Source organism: Echinops telfairi, unplaced genomic scaffold (assembly GCF_000313985.2).
Source record: "Echinops telfairi isolate 266 unplaced genomic scaffold, ASM31398v2 ScPeMD7_5592;HRSCAF=6446, whole genome shotgun sequence".
NCBI classification, from domain to species: Eukaryota; Metazoa; Chordata; class Mammalia; order Afrosoricida; family Tenrecidae; genus Echinops; species Echinops telfairi.
Window position 1 is genome coordinate 25,205,076 of NW_022109491.1, and position 19,860 is coordinate 25,224,935.

At 47.3% G+C, this 19,860-nt stretch overlaps 1 protein-coding gene across 2 annotated transcripts in view; it reads right to left on the minus strand.

Moving 5' to 3' along the window:
* The window catches only part of TPX2 (TPX2 microtubule nucleation factor), a 48,698-nt gene that overhangs the window by 10,446 nt on the left and 18,392 nt on the right, over positions 1-19,860 (minus strand). For both annotated transcript variants that reach the window (XM_045295288.1, XM_045295287.1), the window contains exons 5-12: positions 16,271-16,397; positions 12,770-12,892; positions 11,173-11,274; positions 8,559-8,680; positions 7,636-7,781; positions 6,722-6,893; positions 3,149-3,290; positions 1,541-1,757 (exon numbers count right to left, since the gene is read on the minus strand). In XM_045295288.1, coding sequence (XP_045151223.1) covers positions 1,541-1,757; positions 3,149-3,290; positions 6,722-6,893; positions 7,636-7,781; positions 8,559-8,680; positions 11,173-11,274; positions 12,770-12,892; positions 16,271-16,397 — 1,151 coding nt within the window. The remainder of the gene's footprint in view (positions 1-1,540; positions 1,758-3,148; positions 3,291-6,721; positions 6,894-7,635; positions 7,782-8,558; positions 8,681-11,172; positions 11,275-12,769; positions 12,893-16,270; positions 16,398-19,860) is intronic.

The window sequence follows — 19,860 nt, forward strand, 5'->3', positions numbered from 1 at the left end:
GTTCATATAACACTTCGCTGCCCTCAGTGATTCACACGTCCACCCCCTGCTGGCCTGGGAGTGCTTCCTTGGCGAGGATGGTGCTTTAGGCCATTGATTTCGAGACTCTGGTACAAGGCTGGGCAAGCCAGAGGCATTCAGCAAATGTTGATGGGATGATTGTACTAGGAAGGACGGGCGCATGAGTGGCATGATTTACATCCTGGACTCTAAGAGGATGCCTTCGGAGACTTCCTAATCCCAACAATGCTGCGACCGTCCCAGACATGTCTGGAACGTCTTTCTAGGAGTGTCTTCCAAAGCCGCCCCACAGACAGCCCCTCAAGCTTTCCTTTAAATTCCATGGTCACTTCCAGTTCTATGATCCTAGGCTAGTCCGAACTTTCCGTTACAAATAACCTTAGACTAGCTCTAGGAGCAAATTAATACTTAAAATTTGAAGATTGACCATGACTGAGGAGATGCCAGACTCTACCATAGGATCCAGAGGCAAGTTCCCTTCCAAAATATTTGGCGTGTGATCACAGCTGGAAAGGAATTTATAGTCTCCACGTGACCAAGACTGTGAGTTCTGCTATAGAAGGTTTTAGGTTTTTGAACATTGCACTAACACAGTAAAGTCCAGTAGTGCAGACCTGTAGTCAGAGTGACAAGATCCGAGAGAGGAAATGTCATGTCACGCTTACCCCGCATTACCACAACAATCTCTCTGCCGCACCTGGGACGGGGGTGGAGAGCAGCCTCTGCTGGAACACCTCTGAGCACGCGGAAGGGGTCAGGAAGAACACTGCTTCCAGCCCAGCCCAGCCCTGCCGCTGCTCTGCGAGGAGGAGTCGTGGTGGTGTCAGCTGCTGCTGAGTGGACCCTGACTCAGAGACCCATGGACAAGCAGGATGACACGCTGCCCGTCCTGGGCCGTCCTCACGAGGGTTTTCTTGGTGCCCACTGTGGCAGCCCCTGCGCTGGAGGGCCTTCCTCTTTTGTGTTGACTCTCTACTTCCCCGGGCATCACCGCCTTCTCCAGGTAAGCTGTGCCTGGCACACAAGTCCAAACGTCGGCTACTCTCATCTCATGCTGAGGAGCCCGGGTGGCACCGTGGTCACGAACGGGGCTGCTCACCACAGCCCAGCAGCTGGAAACCAGGAGCGAGACGGGCTTGGTACACGCGGAAGGAGGGCCAGTCTCGGAAAGGCACAGGGCGGTTCCACCTTGTTGAGGGCTGCTGTGGGTCGGCAGGAAGTAGGCAGAGGACCTGAGGACAAGGACCACTGCACCTTGTCCCGGTCAGGAGGGTGGGGTCATTTTCCCTCTGAACTCCTACAGTGCTTGTCATTGTCACACTCTCGAACCCTTCCACGCCCTTATGTTATTTACACACCGCTCCCTTTTCTAGACATCACATCTCCTGGGAGGAAACCCACTCTTAATATGTCTCCCTCTCCTTCCAGCTCCTAGCAATGACTCACTTGTGTGTGTGGGTGGAGGGATGGTCAGATGCAGGACCCGTCTGCCGCCCTGCAGAGCCCCAACCGTGCTTACCACAACATCCTCCAGGATCTTGGTGGGGCAGGGTCTGGAATGAAACTCAAAGTGCTCTTCCTCTGATTTCTTCTTGGGCTCTCGCTCCTGAATTCTTTTCTCGATTTCCAAATCAAACCCGATGGGTTGAGTGGGTGGCTTCACAGGTGGTTTCTTGGGCAAGATGGGCCCATCTTCAAGAATCCTGGGATCAAGCTCCTGGGCTTTGAATTTGTATCTGCGAGACAAGAGTGTAATGGCAATCACACACACTAACAACAAAAAATGAAAATCAAGTAAAAGGAAAACTACACAACTCTCAAAAACAGAAAACTGTCAAACTCAGTGCCCTGGGAGAGACTGGCTCCGACTGCCCTACAGGACAGGGCAGAACTGCCTCTGTGGGTTTCCTCCCTCGCAACAGCGGTGCTTCCAAATGCTGGCCTTGTGGTTACCAACCCAACTGGCAACACCAACAGCCAAGTGAGAAAGAGCAGAGGGGGCAGGGGACAAATGAGCAACTTTACCCAGCAAAGTCCCCACTCTCTCCACAGGCATGTCTTCACATCTACAGCAAAGAATTAAGGAGAGTGTCCTAATGTTCCCCCTTCTCAAAAGACAAACGAAAGGAAACGGGAGGAGCAGACAGGAGCTGTGCCCCAGGTCTAACTGAGGTAACTCACTACTCAAAGATAAGCCATCCCTTGGCTGACCATGAGGCTGTGGGGTCCACCCATCTATGTCAGAGGACACTCCTTCACTGTCTTCTTAGTTAAAAATCTTAAGTTCTTTTTTTTTTTTATACAAAAGCCTTTTATTTACTGTATTCCTTCTCCCCACCCCTCTTCAGGCCTGGGGCCCAGCCAGCTTCTATGGTTTCCTGCAGTCTGGTTCAAAAATCTTAAGTTCTTGATGAAACATACAATTTTCCTCTAGTTCTTTAATGCTTCCTCACCCCCCACTATCATGACCTCAGTGTTACCTTGCAAATTCGGCTAGACCAGAGCATGTACACGGGTACAAAGAAGAGCTTGAAATCCAGGACAGATAAACCTTTCAGGACCAATAATGGGAGTAGCGATACCAGGAGGGGAAGGGGAAGGTGGGGGAACCAATCACAATGATCTACTTATAACCCCTTCCTAAGGGGGGACAGACAACAGAAAAGTGGGTGAAGGCAGACAGCATTCGGTGCAAGATATGAAAAAAAAAAAATTCTAAATTAACCAGGGTTCATGAGGGAGGGAGTGAGAGATGGAGGTGAAGGAGGGAGGGACGGAGGGGGAAAATGAGGAGCTGATACCAAGGGCTCAAGTAGAAAGAAAATGTTTTTAAAATGATGATGGCAACATATGTAGGCATGTGCTTGACACAACGGATATATGTATGGATTGTGATAGAGCTCCCAATAAAATGATTTAAGAACCTTAAGTTCTCCTACCCCAACCTCTGCATTACTTATCAGTTTGAGTTTTTATCCAGTCATTCTTCAGGACACCTCCACAGTCCCACTTTGAACGCTTCGATCCCACAGACAGGGAGAGACGGTCTCGTCTGTCTCCTTACAGAAGACAAAAGAAAACGGAGAGGTTCTTGGGCTCTTGCTCAAATTTGGCCCAGGGCACTTACTGTTGCATTTTCTCCAGCAGCTCAGCCTCCTGGTCTGCTGCACTTTTGTAGGTCACCGGCCTCGTGCGCTGCTTGGTCTGCAGAACGGGAGTCTGTGGGTCTCTGCAGATCTTGACCGCTGAAGATTTGGACGGTAACAGGTCTGCCAACCAAAATCACCGACATTCACCTAGTGCCCCAAGACCCAGCTGACCTGTCCATGCTGACTCGGGGTGAGGGCCCTTGGCTGTGCAAGCCTGCCTTCCGTCCCTCCCTCCTCCCTGTCACACTCTCCACGACGGAACGTGGACAACACAGCCTGTAGCAAACTCTGTTCCCGTCTCTGGAACTCAAAATCCTTTCTAGTCAGATGCATTCCTTACCACTCCACAGGACTGCATTTCCTTCCTACTTGTTATTAACAAGATTTTTGCTTACTCCTGTTTTAAAATAAGGCCTTTCTAGGGACCAATCCTGGAAATCATGCCCCATGTTCTGAATTTCCTAAGAATATCGATGTCAGAGCGTCAAGACTGCCCCTGAGGCAGACAAGCTGAGAAAGTCAGCCAGCCACGGTTGAACGTACATAAAGCCACCACCACCTTCCGTTTATCTGGCCTGGGCACCTTGTCAATTTGCATAATCCCACAGACTGAGCCCGCAATTGAGACTTTGTGGCTGTTCTTAAGTCGCTCTGGAATTAATGCGACTCATGGCCGCCTCCCACTGCAGAGAACAGCCTCCCGCGGGCATCAAGGCTGTAACCTGGGAGACGATCCCAGGCCTCACTGATGCGGTGGCCTCTCTAAAACGTTGAAAAGCAAGAGTGTTGCTGCTGTTAGGACTAAGGTACACTTGACCCAAGCCAGGGTATTTTTAGTGGCCTCATCTGCATGTGAAAGTTGGAGGGAGAACTGATATATTTGAATGCTGGTGCTGGAAAAGGCTACTGAAAATGTCCCGCCAAAAGGACCCAGCCAGACTGCTCCTCAGAGGCCAGGATGGAGAGACTTCGTCTCACGTACTGTGGACATGCTGTCAGGAGAGGCCCGTCTCTGGAAGAGGACATCGTGCTCGGTAAAGTGGAGGGGCAGCAGAAAACAAGGCAGGCCCTCAACAAGACGGCCTGACACAGTGGCTCTAACAATAGGCTCAAACCAACAACTGTGAGGACGGCACAGCATCAGGTGGCGTGGGTCCCTGTGGGTCAGAACCCACTCAATGGCACCTAATGGCGACGACGACAATGTGCCGTGCGTGGGGGGTTTGAATGGCTACTAGTTCAGTGCGACACCCTCTGTGTGTCCCAGAGACTCCTTGTAGCAGACAGAAAACCGAAGCAACTTATACTTTGGAAATGAGCCCGGCTTACATATTTAGTTATAACTACATGGAGTTTCAAATTAAAAGAAAAAAAGTCACAAAATGGATTCTTCTCTCTATTTACCAGGCATAGATTTCTAAGAGGAGGGCACATCGGATTCTTGTGAGCCGCTGCTGAGTGAGCCCGACTCCGGACACCCCATGCAAAACAGGGCACCATGCTGCCCGGCCCAGCCCCAAGCTCCCTGACTAGCTGGGAACTGGACTGCTGTGACCCACGGGGTCTTCACTGGCTGCGGTTCAGAAGTAGATCCCCAGGCCTCCTTCCCACTCCAGCTTAGCCTGGGAGCTCCACGAACTCCTCCTCTGCAGGACAGTGACCCATGGCCCCACAGTGACAGGTGGCGGCGGCTGTGCTTGAGGTGCACAGGCAGGAACGGAACCGAACGTGGGCCTCCTGCATGGAGGGAGGATTCTATCCCTGAGCCACCATCGCCCCTATCACTCCAGTTGGTTGTTCCAATTCATGGAGACCCCACATGTTGCAGAGAACTGTGCTTTTGGAAGCAGAGAGCCAGGCCTTTCTTCTGAGGTAGCTGGGGGGTGGGGGTGGCGTTTCAAACTACCAACCTTCAGTGAACAGTCAAGCACTTAATCATCCGCTCCAGGCAGGGAGTCCACCCAAGGACACCAAACTCTGCTATCGAGGTCGAGCTGAGTCACAGCGGCCCTCTCGGACACAGCAGAACGGCCCCTGTGGGTTTCCAAGATGTGCTAACTCTCGACAGGAGTAGAAAGCCTTGTCTTTCGCCCACAGAGCGGCTGGTGGTTTCAAACTGCTGACCTTGTGGTGAGCAGCTCAACACGTAACCACTGCGCAACCAGGGCTCCTCGTGCATTATTTGAAAAACCACGTTTCATATTTAAATTCCCAACCAGACAAAAGAGATACTATTTTCACAATATTCACTTTGACGGAACCATTTTGGCTAATGGAACACAGTAACAAGAATATGTCTGGCTACGTCAGTCTTCGACAGACAAGGCCAATGTGAGGGAACCAAAAACATTCGGAGCTAAAACCAGATGTGCTCTGCCCAGAATGCTAGCTCTAACCTCTCAGCAGGTTCTATAATTTCATCTGATCTCTTATAGTAGATAATCTTCATAATAATATAACTTACTGGGATATATGAACATAGCAACATGGGCTACAAGATGAAAACCCCTTATCCACTCACCACCAAATCTGTAAACCCACCAGGACGCACCCCCATTCCTCTCCCTCCTCCATCCTCCCCTCAGAGATCACTCACTCCACCTGCCAAGTGTCCCTATGACCCTACCTGCTTGCCCAGGGCCTCAACCCATTGGTTATCTGCTCTCTTCTCCTCTCCCCCTCCCACCCGCCTCCTTCCCTACCCACCCCACCAACTGTCTGGTACCTCTCATCATCCAAAGAAGCTCTATCAATCTCCCTCTACCATCGTTGCTTCTAACTCGCTGGGGGTTGCTTCTCTGCCTTGCTGAGTTGGAAATTTGATGCTGACTGCTACCAAATCCACTTGGTTTACTTCTATCCACCCTATGGGTGTCCCACCCCTCCAAAATCACTGTCACTGAGTTGGTGCCGACTGGTAAGGACCCTCTAGGAAAGGGTAGAAGGGCCCCTGTGTGTTCTCGAGACTATACTGTAAATGGTGACGGTACTGGGTTGGGAACCAGAGGAAGAAGTTCCCGTCCAGAGGTGCCTTTGATGTGAGCCCTGGTGCTCTACTTTTGACAACAACAGTCACTGAATACCCCACACAATCCTGACCCACCCCGACTGCCAGGACCCAGAACTGGCTCCGTAGCCACAGGCTCAGACCTCCTCTGCAACCCGGCACGCTGGTTTCTAACAATGAGCAACGGACCGAGTCACTGGACAAAAAAGCACACAACCTTGACGGAATGAACCGCCATCATTTTCCGTAGAGGAGTCACTACACCATCTGACAGGACGAATGCAAGGCAAAGGTCCCCCTTCTGAGTCTCCTGATTGCCCGGGGCCAATTAGTGGCCAGGAGGATAAAGACAGCAGGTATATGCAGGCAGGCATTTGCAGGCAGAGGGCTGAGTGATCTCAGAAATGCTGCAACAGGCACATCATCACATGCCAGAGTTTCATTGAAAAGCTACAGTTTCAACTCAAGGTATACTTTCACCTGCTGTGTAGGCAAAGAGAATGCTCAAGTAGGTTCCTGGCAGCTCTCTTGGTGGGAAACTTACTCATTTCATCCTTCTTGCTCCTCAAGTGATATCTGTTTGGGGTTCGTTTATGGAAGGCTTCGATCTGCTGTGCAAGGGGCACATATGTAGAAGTTGTCTCTTCGAATGTTCTTTTCTTTCCTTGGGACAGGTTGAAAGGCTTAATAACGGTGCATCCCTTAGCCACTCGTGCCTGTAAACAGAGAAGTTGTTTTCCCAGATGAAGAAAGGGCTAAAAAGCCCCTATTTATCATCAACAACAGACTAGGCACAGACAGCCCGGGAAAGGAGGCCTGTGTGAAATAAAGAGAGCTGTTCTTAAGCTTGCCAGCCCTTGGACCAGGGTTCTAGCCTGGGTCTGTTCCTACTAGGAAAAAGAAAGAAAAGAGGAGCTAGCACCTAAGAAAGGCCATCTCTTCTCCAAAGGCACACACAAAGCTAGGTTCTCCAAGCCTGTTAACGTGTGGAAGCAATTACATGTGGTGAAACAATGTGAAATTGTTCAAGTAAGCACGCACTGCTTATTGGATAACCGGAGGGGGGTGGGTTGTTACAAAACTGCCCAAGATTTGAGTGGAAAAGTGCCACATTCTCGTGCTCCCCATAAATCTGGTTATATTTTTACATAACTTCGCAAAGACGGGGTTTTTAAGACCCTTTGTATACAGCAGAAACACCTCTACCCACAATTTGTCACACTAACACTGTTTCAGGTATATTTCATTTTCATAGCAGCTTCGGGAGATGGTTCCCAGAGGCAGTGATTTGTTGACGATCACAGAGCTACTAACAGGGAGCACAAGGAGGCTTTAGAACCAGCTTAGTTCAAACACATGGTTTGAACTCGATTGTGTGATTCCGAGAGGTGGCTAAGAATGACACCTGAAATCCTAACTGAATAGGAACAAAGGACTCTTCATCCATTCCTGACTTACAGGAGAGGGAGGATGCTTCCGCAGTTCAGATGTGAAGTTCACTTCCTTGTACTCCTGGCTCTTGTGTGGTTTGATTCTCTCATCGGTGCAGAAGTGGAAGTCAACAGACTTGGTTACCTGGCTGGCTGACTTCTTCACAGGTTGGCCTGAGTGAGAAGCAGAGAGCATCGCTAAATACCCCTTGACTCTCATCCTCTGGGTCGTCCCAATACCCTGGATCTAATGGCTTCCAGGACCCATGTCTCAAGCATGGGATCGTTTCAGGGTACTATCCCGTGAGCGAGTCACAAAGGGTGACAGAGCCCGAGGCACTCCTGCACAGAGAAGAGTCCCTCGTCACGGGGGTGGCCATCCCTCTGGAGACAGTCAGTGCACTGACTACTTTGGCTACACAAAGCCATCAACTGGCTCACCAGCCTCTGTGCTCAGTAAGCGTGCTTTTCCATGGCTCTGGTTCCACCCTAACAACTCGGTGCCAGAGCAACAACAGAAGTTCGACCACGTCAGCTGCCTCAGGCACCCGTTCTTTCTCCTTAACTGCAACGAGATTTGCCTGAAGGGTCTTTTCCTCTGCCTTGGAGTAAAACAAAAAGGGGAGAGCTTTCTCTCCATCTCAACCCTAGTTTCTTCTAATACAAATAATTAAGAACAACTAGGAAGGATTAATTCTACTCGAAAAAATGAGAAAGGGGCTAAAAAATATTTTATAAGGGGGTGTACTGAGAAAGGAGCAGACAAGCACATTGTAGAGCATGCCTTCCAAAATGGCCACTGCAGAGGGACTGCTGTGAGGAATGGTCATTGGAGTAGGAGCCGGCTTGCGCCGACTACTGCAGGGGGCCTTCTGTGCCTGCGAAGAGCCCAGCAACCGAGCTTACAGGAAACAGCCTGCACCGACCAGGGTCAACCAGAGGCCAGCTGACCTGCTCCTGCAAGAGCAAATTTCTTGAATTCTTCATTCTTTTTTCGCATCTCCACAACTTCCTGCTGCATTTTCATTCGCTTTTCCAATTCCTGCTCCTCGGTGCTTTTTAGAACCTTCTGCCTAGAAAACAAATCAATAAAGGAGACGGGCGGAGAAGAGATCGGGGCTCAGTAATTCAAAAGCATCTACAGGCATTGTAAAGACACAACAGATTTTTTAACCTGTGTGACTATCCAATAAAGTGATATTGATGACACTAGGATAAATAATTAGGCAACAACAAAAATTAAGATGCACACTTTAAAATCCATTTTAAGTTTTGGAAGAAAAACAGCTACAAGACTGTAGAAAAAAATTACAAGATTCAGAGATGGTTAGCTACTAAGCCACACACACACGCACACACACAAAACTAACTAAAATGAGAAAAAAAAACACAAACAGGAAAATGGGCACACTACTTATAACAAATACGGCAAAGCATTAATATACAAAAAATATACAGTGTGATGGAGAGGGCAGACAGGAGTGAAGTCAACCAGGGTTAAGATTTCAACCCTTCATTTCACCTTCTGCCTAAGTGATCCCGAGAAAGCGGTTTAACGTCTCAGGTATGCCCACTGTAAACGAGGGCTGGAAGCACCCACCCCTCGCAGAGTATCTGTGTCTAGTAGATCAGTTCAACGGGTGGACTAGGGTCACAGAGAATGAAGGGAACAGACAACTCACTCGACAGATGTGGGAAACGACAGAGGTGCAACCTTGTTAGCAGCAGTCCAATGAGCAGCATGAGATCACTGGATGCCGTTTTAGATCAACTACATTTAAAACTTCTTTGAAATTATAAAAAGCAATGCTGATGACACTGAAGTAATTGAAAGAAACCAAAAATCACAACCAGTGGCCCCAGAAATCAGCACAGTCCTCTCAGAGACAAAACTGACAAAGTGTCAGCAGGTATCCGACTGGTCAGACCGCCCTTGGATCAAAGAGCTTCTTTCTGATCTCTGAGGAAACCTGTCAAAGGAAGGCTGCTCGCTGAAGAGGGCTTACGATAACAGAGGAGTGACTTGGTAGGGTACTAATAGCCTTTCACAAAATGAGAGTGTGAAGATTTCCCTAACAGCACAGAGAGCTCTGGAACGTTCTGTGGCGTCCGTGAGTAAAGCAGCACCAAAGGCGGCTCGCAGCCTGATGAGAAAACGTGTTTACATCAAGTGCTAACTTCATTAGAGCGAGAGAAACAAGATTTGAAGAAGACAGTCATTTTTCCCCTACTAGACAAATATTAAAAGTAAGATATTAAGCAATGCTAGCACTATGACTGTGAGAAAGACAGGGTTTTTACTCCTGTAAAGAGTTACAGTCTTGAAAATCCATGAGGCTACAGGGTCCCTAAGAGACAGCATCAACTGTATGGAAATAAGCACTATTACTAAAAGTGAGAACAGTGGTTTTCTTATTGTTTTCTCCATGATTCCGATACGTGGCACTGACTCTCCCCAGCCATCCCAGGCGGCCCTGCCAGCCATTGTCCCATGATGGACCTGTAACTACGATTCCAGAAGCAGAATCCAAAGTGCAGGCAGAGACAGGGGTTAATCTGCCAGGAGTCTGGAGAAGCAAGTAAGAGGGCTGAGACTAGAGCTCTGACTTGGGAACGTGCCGTCAAAAGGCATTAATGTGATTCCTTCCCCTGGTGTCCCTCGCCATTCACTCCTTCATGACGTGTTAAATGGAGGTGAAGAATAAGTATATTTGATTAATGACATAAAAATAAAACAAAGTTTTAAAAACAATGTATGTTAAAAAGGCTAGAAGGAAGCTGGGGCAGGGGGTACTGTTCGTTAGGTATTAAGAACTTTTACTAAGATTTTACTTTAATATTGCTCTTATATTTGCTTTGCTAAGATGTTTAACATCTGAGCACCCACTAGGCTCCAGTCAACCATTCCCCTCCCTATGACCCCAAAGGCTATAAGGTCTCCCAAGTCCCACATGCACCCAGCAGAGTGCAGCTGTGCCTACTGGTCATTGTGTCTGTGGAAGTCACCTAACCTGGTGTCAATTTAAGGATAAAGAGTGTAGGCTGTCAATCTGGAGATAGCTAATGAGACTTCTTGTGTGGGCATGGGCTTCTGAGAAACCTGGGAAATCTGGTACTTCCTCCTTGGAGGCAGGAGAGACACTCTCTCTGCTACTCCCTGGGAGACATTGCAGAGGACAAGCCACATGGACGCAACCAGACCTCGGAAGCCGGAGAAGCCATGCGCCCTGCCAGCACTGAGACCCCTGCCAGCACTGAGATGTTTCCAATGACACTGGATCCAAAGACTTTCTACCCACTGGCCTGTGATCTTCTGCATTCGGTGTCATTGCATGTGCTTCGTGAGTCTGAAGAGGACTTTATGGATTGATAGCAGAAATATGGGCTAATATCGGACTTATGGACTTGATCTGGACTGGGCTGGGATGTTTTCTCAATGTTCAATTGCTCTTGTATATAAATCTCTTTCTTATACACATATGTGTGTCCAGGGATTTGTTTCTCTAGTCTACCCAGACTGACACAGTGTCCCACTCGCTGAAGGGCGTGCAGGAAACACACAGACCTGACAGGAGGCGTACACGGCACCGTGTGTCTGCTCTTGGCTCTCTCTGGAGTGCCTTGATGCGCACGTCTGTCGTCCACTGGCTTCTTTGTGTTGCTAGAACTGAAGTTCAAAAGGGCAAAAAAGATTCACTGAGTTCCGTACAACACATTCCATACGACCACCCCAAGTACACCACACAGACTCTTTACAGTCAGTTCCCACTCGTCAGGACATCAAGCACACTCAACAAGAGCTTCAACAAAAGCACCATCGGATCAGACACACCGATGGCTGCAATGGCTAAACCTGAGAACGTCAATAGACAGCACTGGCAGGGGAGAGAGAAGGGGAGGGGAATTCCAGTTGACCACATCAAACAAACACAGACGGTGCCTTGCCAGTGTGTATTCTACCTCCTTTCTTTTTTAAAAAAAATCATTTTATTAGGGGCTCATACAACTCTTATCACAATCCATACACACATCAATTGTGTAAAGTGCATTTGTACATCATTCTCAAAACATTTTCTCTCCACTTAAACCCCCGACATTAGGTCCTCATTTTTCCCCTCCCTCCCTGCTGCCCCCTCCCGCATGAGCCCTTGATAGTTTATAAATTGGTATTTTGTCATATCTTGCCCTGTCCGACGGCTCCCTTCACCCACTTTTCTGTTGTCCGTCCCCCAGGGAGGAGGTCACATATAGTTCCTTGTAATCGGTTCCCTCTTTCCTACCCACTCTCCCTCTACCCTCCCTGTTTCGCCACTCACACCACTGGTCCTGTAGGGCTCATCCGTCCTAGATTCCCTGTATTTTCAGTTCCTATCTGTACCCGTGTACATCTTCTGGTCTAGCCAGACTTGCAAGTTTGAATTCGAGTCATGGTAGTGGGAGCGGGGAGGAAACATTTAGGAACTAGAGGAAAGTCCACCTCCTTTCTTAACAGAATCTTTTTCTTTTTGGGGGTGGGGGTGGGGCAACAATGTACTGAGCTGAAAAACTGTAGCCTCTATACAAGGAAGGTCCGACCTTCAACAAGACGGACTGATCCAGGGGCTGCATCATGGGCTCAAACGTAAGAACAACTGTGAGGAAGGCAGAGCACCAGGCCGTGGTTGGCTACGAGTCAGAGCCACCCCCACAGCCCAAACGACAGCACACACGAGGGGAGCTCAGGGAGAATTTGGGCATGCGAAGGTATAATACATCTCTTAAGAGTTCTGGAAAAGATTTCATTCCCTTGATATAGGTCCCTGCCCGTCCTCTTCCCTAAAACGTGGAGGTGATACTGAAGAGACACAGAAGCCAACTCGTGACCAGGAGGTAACCAAGCACAGGGAAAAGCTACGGAATGCGCTCCGCAGGGTCTGGAGCAACAGTGATGGGAAGGGGCAGATTCATACTGACACGAAGCCTGACGTCGCTCAGTGACTCAAGCAAAGCCAGCAGTGAACTGCTTCTCAGACTTCTGTGAAGCACAGTAATCACTGCTGTTTTCTACACAGCAGTGTAGAGGCTGCTACTTGCAGCAAAATCTATACTGAACTGATAGAGGCAAGAGCAAGCTCCAACCAGGCTCCAACCTATGCCAACGGACAGAAGCTGTAGTTACTTACACTTTCATTTTTTTGGAGGGTGGAATTTCATTCGTGACAACAGAAGTGGCACACCGCTTGGCATTCAGTTTGACACGGTGCTTCTGCTCCGCATCCTTCTGAGCAGAGAGCCGGGGAGATCTCCTATGGCAGAGGAATTGACAACTGTGTCAGTAATAAACGCATCAACCCAAGACACACACAAACAGCTCAGATATGTACAGGTGTGTCAAACTGCAGAGGACTATGGGAAACGTAGGGGGGTGGGATTTCCCTCTAAAAATCTCATCTTCTCCTAAGACTTTTAAAAATTCACCCATAAAACGCTGGTGCCCCATGACACTGGTTGCATGCACGGGCCTCAAGCAAGAGCAATCGCCCTTCCTTACCAGGTAACAGTCACGTCGTTTCCTGTGACAAAGCTAGTTACTCTCGGCCTGGGAACTAGAGGGCACGTCTCCTACAAACTGGAATAAAAGCTCAGGCTCTTAGTCTCTTCCTTTTAGCTACCAGCTCTTCCTTGCTCCATTTCTACAACTAAGGCACATACCAAAAAGTGTGCACAACCAAAATAAGTCGCTATGAGAGGAGTCTCATGAACTCACCACCTAGGCTAACGAAGAGAACACTGGCGGCAGCGACTACTGAGTTTCACAGGAATAACCTCTTTCCCTGATCGTTTATTTGATGGTGCTCCATTTCCCTCGATGCTTGCTGTGTAAAGTCTTAGACACTATAGACATTTTGTGTATACAAATGTTCATGCTATTGCACTGCCATCGAGTCAACGCTGACTCACGACGAGCCGATAGGGCAGGGTGGAACTGCCCCTGTGGGCTTCTGAGACTGCATCTCTGTATGGGAGTCGAACGTCTCATCTGTCTCCCTCGGAGCTGCGGATGATACGGAACTGCTTGCTGGCTTAGTGGTTAGCAGCTCAAGTGTAAGTACTAGAACATCTAAATAGCACAGAGTGTTTCAAATATATTTGAAAACAAAGAATAATATAGTGAACTTCGATATACTCATCAATCAGCTTAAAAAGTTAACTGATAGTCAATCTTCTATCAATTATTCTTCAACCCACTCTCTTAGATTTTGATACAAACTCCCAATTTCTTATCTTCCAAATAAAAATACTTTCCTATTAGTAGTTGTGGTAGTTACATAATGTTGTCAACTTAAGACTATTAAGAGCGAAGAGGTGGAATTTAGCCTGTCAATCAGGTTGCAGTTTGATAACCTCATTTGGAGGTGCTAAAGAGATAAATAGCTCACTGAAGGTGGGGCACAGACTCGCTCCCCGTGAGACATTCCTGGTGACAAACCACATGGAGCTGCACTGATAGAGCCAGAGCCCTGGAGCTGTAGGAGCCATGTGGAGACCCACACTGGCACTAAGATGCTTATACCGCCACTGGATCCACAAGACTTTCCACCCACTGGCCTGTGATCTTCCTATACTCAGCGTCATTGCATGTGTTGCATGAGTCTGAAGAATAATTTATGGGCTAGTATAGGACATATGGGCTAATATCGAACTTAAGGACTTAATCTGGACTGGGCTGGGATGTTTTCTTGATATACAATTGCTCTTTGACTTAAAGCTCTCTCTTATACACACGAGTCTCCCTGAATTTGTTTCTCTAGTCTACTAACACAGAGTTAAAAGAAAGAGGTCACCTGTAAAAAAAACAGAAAGGCATTTGTTAAGAGTGGACTGAAGAATGCAGTACCACCTTATCCCTGCAAAAATGGCATCGATCGGAAACAGAGAAGAACAAAAAGCTGCAGGGGACTCACTATCCCGCTGGCGGGATTACAAAAAATTCTAAAACCTCAAACAAACAAACAAAAATTCTAAAATCACTCTGGGAAACTGGTGTGGCACTTCTTCAACAAGCTAGAAACAGAACTACACCACATGACCAGCAATCCCAGGCCCAGGTATACCAGGTAATTCAGAAAATATTTGTGGTAGTTCCATAATTTTATGTCAACTTGAATAGATAAAAGTGTAGGGGTGGAGTCTAGCCTGTCAATCAGGTTACAGCCTGATGGTGCCTCCCTGTGGGCATGATCTTCTCTTAAGGAGGGGCCTGTGAACACCCCCTCCCCCACCGTCTTCACTTTCTTGCTGTCGAGTCCACCATTGGATCCACGGGACTCTGCACCCACCAGCCAGTGATGTTCCTGCATTCTGCATCACTGCATGTGGCTTCCTAAGTCTGACGAGGACCTGTGGACTTACTTGCATCGGACTTAAGAACTAATATGGGACATATGGACTTGAGTTGGACTGTGCTGGTATGTTTTTTCTTGATATATAATGACTTCTTGATAGAAAGCTCTTTCTTACACATAGATGACTGTCACAGAATTTGATTTTCTAGTCCACCTGGCCTAACACAGTATCCCTACAAGAATCATAGAAACATTTATTACACAAAACTATCAAAATGTGAAGCTGCTGGTTTGACTTCTTCTCCACCTAGGGCAATGGTTTTCAACCTTCCTAATGCCACGACCCTTTAATATAGGTTCCTCTCGTGGTGGTGCCCCCCACCCCAACCATAAAATTATTTTCGTTGCTACCTCATAACTGTAATTTTGCTACTGTTATGAGCCGGGCGACCCCTGTGAAAGAGTCGTTCAACCCCCCCAAAGGGGTCACAACCCACAAGTTAAGGACTGACCTAGGGCTTTACACAACCACCTTCTATCCCTTTTCAGAAGAATTCTACACTCTTTAACTTCGACCAAGGCAAAATAGTAATTTTGGCATCCTCACGGGAATCAGATCATGTTTATTGTAAATGATTTTTTTTTTTTTTTTAGTTTATAGAAAAAGAAGTCTGAATGGGCTACCACTAATGACCATTCTAACTAGGAACACATGAAAAGGTTCTGGTTTGAACTGGAGAAAAATAAAAAAAAACAAAAAACATACTGGACAAATAGAGACTGGAGGAAGCCAAGATCACTGCCACGTTAAAACACCCATGTAACATGGGACTGAGATCGGCAATATGGCTGCCAGCTTTGATGCCGATGCTAAAACAACTAGCATCTTGATTTAAACTGCTCCTTCATTAGACAAACTGCCAGTTTCTGCTAACTGGAAAAACTAACAGTCTGGGGTTGAAAAAGTGAGACCTGAAGTCACTCTGAGAGGCTACCTTTCACCTGAGTAATAGATGAGCCTAGAAAACAATGTGCAACACGTGCTTCTTAGAACAGTCATCTTATGAGATCAAAAGGGCGTCATCAGCCCAGAGGTAACGATGAGAAGGAAGGGAGAGGCAGGGACCGCAAGGGATGGAAAGAGTCTGGTCAACTTACTGTGGACAAGTAACGTAGTCCCTGTGGTCGCTCATCACTAAATTATGCATGTTACATATAACTGATAGGTTGTTATGGAGGTTAAATAAAGTAACAAAGTCGGTTACAGTAGGAGCCATAAAATAGCTGCCCTGTCCAGTAATCACTCATTCACAATTATTTACCACACCCCCGTCTTACCTCTGAGGACAGGCCCGGGTACTTTGGGAGGTGGTCCTCCCTACTTCCAGAGAAGAGCAAGCATTTAATGGAGTGGATTGTTCCAAGTGATTCTCTTTTTCTGCCTCTTTGTAATAAGTATTGTCAACTGCGGAAGACCAAACACAAGTTAGCACTCAAACCCCAAAGGTATGAGTAGAGATGGGAGACATGTATGTATGACTTAATCGAGAATTGTACATTTAAAACACACATACACGTATATACATACATGTGTGCCTGTTATTTATTGTTAATTACTTTGGGTTGAGTTGATACAAACTTACAGAAACCCCGTGTGATTGAGTTAAACGGCTCCATACGGTTTTCTTGGCTATAATCTTAATGTCAGCATATTGCCAGGTCTTTTCTTTCTTACTGAGCAGGTTTGAACCGCCAACCTATAAGCCAGCAGTTGAGCACAAACCACTCCACCTGTAAATATTTATCTAAAAGCAAACCTGTCGCCATTAAGTTGATTCAAATTAATACACTCTGCCGTTAAATCGATTTCAACTCACAGTGACGCTGTAGGACGTGGCAGAGCGGCCCCTGTGGGTTTCCCATACTGCAACTCTTTAAGGGAGTAGAAAGCCTTATCTTACTCCAGGGGAGCAGCTGATGGCTTTGACCTACTGACCTTGTGGTGAGCACCCCAACTCCAGCATTACAGAGATCCTATAGAGCAGAGCAGAACTGCCCAATAGGGTTTCCAAGGTTGCAAACCTTTCCAGAAGCACACTGCCTCCTCTTTCTCCCATGGAGCATCTAGTAGGTCGGACAACCAGCCTCTCAGTCAGCAGCTGAGCACTTTGACCACTGACCCTAAAGCTCCTTTGAGAGGTCCCATAGTATGTGTGTGTAGGTGCTGCAGATACACAAATATTCACATATGCCCTTAGTCCTAGTGAAATCGTATGCAGAAATCCCTGTTAAAGATATTCGGGCTGGAGCAGAAATTAAGCTGCCAATTTGCCAGCCTAAGGTGCCACTTCAGAAAACAAGCACCACTCAAGAAACATCCCAAACTGAAATGCATGTCATTTCAGAACACAATCAAGGAAAATTAGGAACTTTTCTAGAGAAAAATAAATTACCTAAGACGTTTCAAGAATCAAAACAAACACTGGATTTCTCAACAGCACAAACAAACAGAAGACAAGAAAAAGACCACGCCTTCAGAATATTGAAGAAAAACCCCCTCGATGTACAAGGGTAAGTCAGAAAGTGCTGCTGCTATGGGTCTATTCCAAACAAAATGTGTTGAGACATGTCTCAACAGATGGCTGGGATACACTTGTCTCGCTACGGTGCCTCCACAAACATCCAATCAAGGCCGTCGGATCTGCCGGGCCATTTAAACACACCGCAGAGAGGTTGCCTCAGAAAGTTATGACACGTTTTTGAGGATTCCAAAGGAACAATCTTGATAGATTTTCTCAAAGGCCACAGGGCGACCCATGGGGGCTTATAGGAAGGTTGAAAGTTGCGCTGCGGAATTGTTTTTCCCCATCACAACAATGCACCTGTTCATTCTTCAAGAGGAGCAATGGTTGTCCTAGAAGTTCCACCGGGAAACCTTATTTCATCTACCCTACAGCCTGCTCTTGCCCCTTACAACTTTTTTGTTCCCCAAACTCAAAGAACCATTTGAGTCCCCTGATGATGCCCAAACTTTGATGTGGTAAGAGCGGAGACCAAATGCATCCAGGTGGAGACCTGGAGACTCACAGGAGCAGCACAAGCCTATGTGGTACCTTCTCCTGATCTTGCCCAAGACTATGTTACTGTGGGACAGAGTGAAGGTGAGCTGACTTCCTGGACCATGAAGGCAAAAGCCAAGAGACTGTGTGGCTGAGAGGCTGAGAACCAGAGAGAGACAATGCCTATATCCTTACTGCTTGCTGAGCCTACCTTTGGTAACCTATTAATTTCCCTAATAAACCTCCGTAATTATGATGATTGTTCTGTGAGTTCTGTGGGGCCGTTGCAATGAATTACTGACCCGACAAAGACGAAGCATGGCGTGTGAGAGTAGGAAAGAAGGATGGACTAGGAGGCTTGCCTGAACCCAGCCTCATGGCAACAGGGAAGCCAGAGATCAGACTCAGTATGTCCTCTTCCACACGGTCTGTTGCAAAAGGCTTGCAGAAAACCGAAGAGCAAAGACTGCTTCACAACTCCTTCTCTGAGGCCTGCATTACCCTGATAATCAGACCAAACAGCTCTGGTGCTGCTGTGATGAACGCTCTGGAATAGGCAAGTGATAGCAACACAAGGTGATCACAGTTCTCGGAGCTAAAAGGGGCGAGAGAATGGGGAGTCATTGCTGAAGAGTACTGTCCTCCTGTGTAGAGTGATGACATCGTTTTGGAAACAGACAGTGGTAACTGTTAAAACATTGCGAATGTACTTAATGTCACCGAACTGTCCTCTAAAAAATGGTTCAAAGGTGCGTGCGCACACACACACACACATACCCCACAAGAAGGCCACAGACCAATCTCCTTCATTAACACAGATGCAAAAGTTCTTTAACAAATATTTAGCAAACTGAATCTAGCAGGATATCAAAAGAAAAATACATCATGACCAATTGGCATGCATCCCAGAAATGCAAGGTTGACCTGACAAAGAAAAATCTGGGCAATTCACCATATCCACAGACAGAGTAAGGAAAAACCCCAAACAAAAAATCAAATGTTATGACCGTCTCAATAAATGCAGGAAGAGTATTTTGACAAAATTCAATGTCCATCCACTGCTGATCAAGTGACCAGGAACAGGACACCCTCAGTCTGATAAGGGCGTCTATGAAACCCTACAATGAAAGCCCAAGTGCTTTTGCCCTAAGATCACGAGTCTCTCTCCCCATGCCTAGTCAACATCATACAGGCAGTTGCCCTCTACCCAGGGCAATACGTACGAAGCAGAAATAAAAGGCATATTTGCAGATGACACAATCATTTATGTAGAAATTTCATGGGATGTACAGGAACTACTGTGCATGTGTTTAGAAGGTTGTGGGATACAAGGCAATATATAAAATCTGTAGTCCTATGTACTAGCAACAGGATGGGAAATGGACATTTGCATAGCGCTCAGAACTGTGCTCTGGAATCAATTATGGGAGGAAAACACCTTGAGTTGAATGGTGGGTGAGTAGGGTAGGGGCATTCAGGCAGACGGAAGGAAGCGATTCAATTGCAGCGAGTTTGGTGTTTGCAATGAGAACAAAACAAGCACAGAGCACAAAGACTCTGAGAGGTACCTATAAGTCACACGCATGGCCTCGACCAGATATGGGCCCAGCAAGTACGCTTTGGAGCTACCTGCGGTTTGAGGCTGCAAGTTACCGGATGGGGACAGCCCAGTTTGATTCAAGGCCACAAAGACCATCACAGCAAGAGAGACCTTGCTCGTCTAAAAAAGTCATGACATTCACCTAAAGATCCAGTACTAAGGCACAGGCTGAGGTTCCAAGCCTGTCAGCTAAAACACCCCCCAGATCTAACCCCCAGGCAAGAAAGCCTGTTCCAGGTCCTTATGCAGATTCCAAATTCAAGAGGCAC